The 2,522-nt window shown below is 43.7% G+C and overlaps 1 protein-coding gene across 1 annotated transcript; it reads left to right on the top strand.

Annotated features, from left to right (window-relative positions):
• Positions 1–416: 416 nt before the first annotated feature.
• LOC121940306 (OTU domain-containing protein 5-A-like) lies at positions 417–2,318 on the top strand (the record flags this gene model as incomplete). The annotated part of the gene is made up of 2 exons (XM_042483102.1): positions 417–614; positions 2,105–2,318. Coding segments are annotated over 2 exons (412 nt in total), but the record flags the coding sequence as incomplete, so codon positions are not given.
• Positions 2,319–2,522: the final 204 nt, after the last annotated feature.

Here is a 2,522-nt window from a genome sequence, read left to right as displayed (position 1 = left end):
CTTTATTATATTTAATCTTTATTTTATTATTTACATTTTTGTTGAACAATCTTTATTTTAAAAAGCTGTTATAAATGAAAAAGTTGATGATAATCGTTGATCGTTTCAGAGTGTAAAAGAGTGTTTTACCTCACTTTTCCAGGACTTTTTACCTCAAAGTCCTGGAAAAGTCCTGGAAAAGTCCTGGAAATGTATCGGTAAAAATGTTTATGAATCCTGTGAGTTGTCTGTATAATTTTTCATCTGCTGTCACTTAAATGTTGCACGTTATGTCGTTGTCGTTGTGTCGTCTGAAGCAGGTCTCCGTGTGTCGATCAGACGACCTTTATTAATAAAGTTATAAAGGTTAAATACAGTAAAAACAGTAGAGCGTGTTTTGGGGGGTCACGGTCCTCTCAGCTGACTAACACACCCCCCACCCCCCCCAGTACGCGGAGCAGTCTCTGATGAAGTCGGCCATCAAGACGTCGGAGGAGTCGTGGATCGAGCAGCAGATGTTGGAGGACAAGAAGAGAGCGACGGACTGGGAGGCGACCAACGAGGCCATCGAGGAGCAGGTGGCCCGGGAGTCGTACCTGCAGTGGCTGCAGGACCAGGAGAAGCAGGCCAGACAGGTGAGGGGGGCGGGCACATCGACGGTTCCTCCGGTCACCGGTTAACTCGTGCGTTTGATAAACAGATGCTCATTTAACTAAACACGGAATATAAAGACCCGAGTCAGCGTCTGGAGCTCGCCGTCATCAGCTGACGTCACGTCTGTTGTAGTTCTCAGCGTTAATCACGAAAGTTCAACGAGTTCAACCAGCAGCAGAAATACACACTTCATCATCATCACCATCATCATCATCATCTTCATCACCATCATCTTCATCATCATCACCATCATCATCTTCATCACCATCATCTTCATCATCATCACCATCATCATCATCATCTTCATCACCATCATCATCATCTTCATCATCACCATCATCATCATCATCTTCATCATCATCATCATCATCTTCATCATTGTCACCATCACATCATCTTCATCATGACCACCATCATCATCATTACCATAATCATCTTCATCATCACCATCGTCATCTTTGTCATCTCATCATCATCATCATCATCTTCATCATCATCACCATCATCTTCATCATCATCACCATCATCTTCATCATTGTCACCATCACATCATCTTCATCATCACCACCATCATCATCATCACCATAATCATCTTCATCATCATCACATCTTCATCTTCATCACCATCATCTTCATCACCATCATCATCTTCATCATCACCATCATCTTCATCACCATCATCATCTTTGTCATCTCCATCATCATCATCATCTCCATCATCACCATCATCTTCATCATCTTCATCATTGTCACCATCACATCATTTTCATCATCACCATTATCTTCATCACCATAATCATCTTCATCATCATCACCATCATCATCTTCATCTTCATCATCACCATTATCATCTTCATCATCATCACCATCATCTTCATCCTCATCATCTTCATCTTGATCATTATCATCTTCATCACCATCACCATCTTCATCATCATCATCTTCATCATCATCATCTTCATCATTACCATCATCTACATCATCTTCATGTTCATCATCTTCTTCATTATCATTATCATCACCATCGTCTTCATTATCTTCATCATTATCATCTTCATCATTATCTTCTTCATCTTCATCATCTTCAGCATCAGCATCATCTTCATCATCTACTTCATCATCATTAGCATCATCTTTGACATCATCTTCTTCATCATCTTCTTCATCATCACCATCACCTTCATCATCACCATCATCTTCATCATCTTCAGCATCAGCATCATCTTCATAATCATCTTCATCATAATCAACTTCATTGTCTTCGTCATTATTTTTTTCATCTTCATCTTCATCATCATCTTCATCATCTTCATCTTTATTATCATCATCTTCATCTTCATCATCATCATCATCATCATCTCTGTGTGTCGTCAGTTAAAAACTTAAACTCGAGCAGAAACCACTCCCTCGTTGCTGCTTTCAGGTGTCATGAGTTTGTTTATTAACAGTAAACGTGTTTTTCCTCCGTCAGCCTCGGAAGGCGAGCGCCACCTGCAGCTCGGCGACGGCGGCGGCCTCCAGCGGACTGGACGACTGGAGCGCCCGGTCGCCGCGACAACGCGACTCCGACCCCTCCCACTCCCACTCCGACCTCACGACCGCCCCGTCGACCAACAACAAGCCCCCCTCCCCCGCCGGAGCTGCCCTCATCCTGAGCGCACACCCCCCCACCCCCTCCCACACACGCGCTCCCACACACACACACACACACACACACACACACACACAAAAACTCACACTCACTCACACACACACACACACACACACACACAGAGACAGACTCAAACATACACACACTGAACTTTGAAGATACTGTTTGCTGCATGCAGGACACTGACTCAGGTGTGTGTGTGTGCGTGTGCGTGTGTGTGTGTGCGTGCGTGTGTGTG

The sequence above is a fragment of the Plectropomus leopardus genome, unplaced genomic scaffold, assembly GCF_008729295.1.
Source record: "Plectropomus leopardus isolate mb unplaced genomic scaffold, YSFRI_Pleo_2.0 unplaced_scaffold8314, whole genome shotgun sequence".
NCBI lineage: Eukaryota > Metazoa > Chordata > Actinopteri > Perciformes > Serranidae > Plectropomus > Plectropomus leopardus.
The sequence above is the reverse complement of the archived record's forward strand: the minus strand, read 5'-3'. Positions and strand labels throughout refer to the sequence as shown.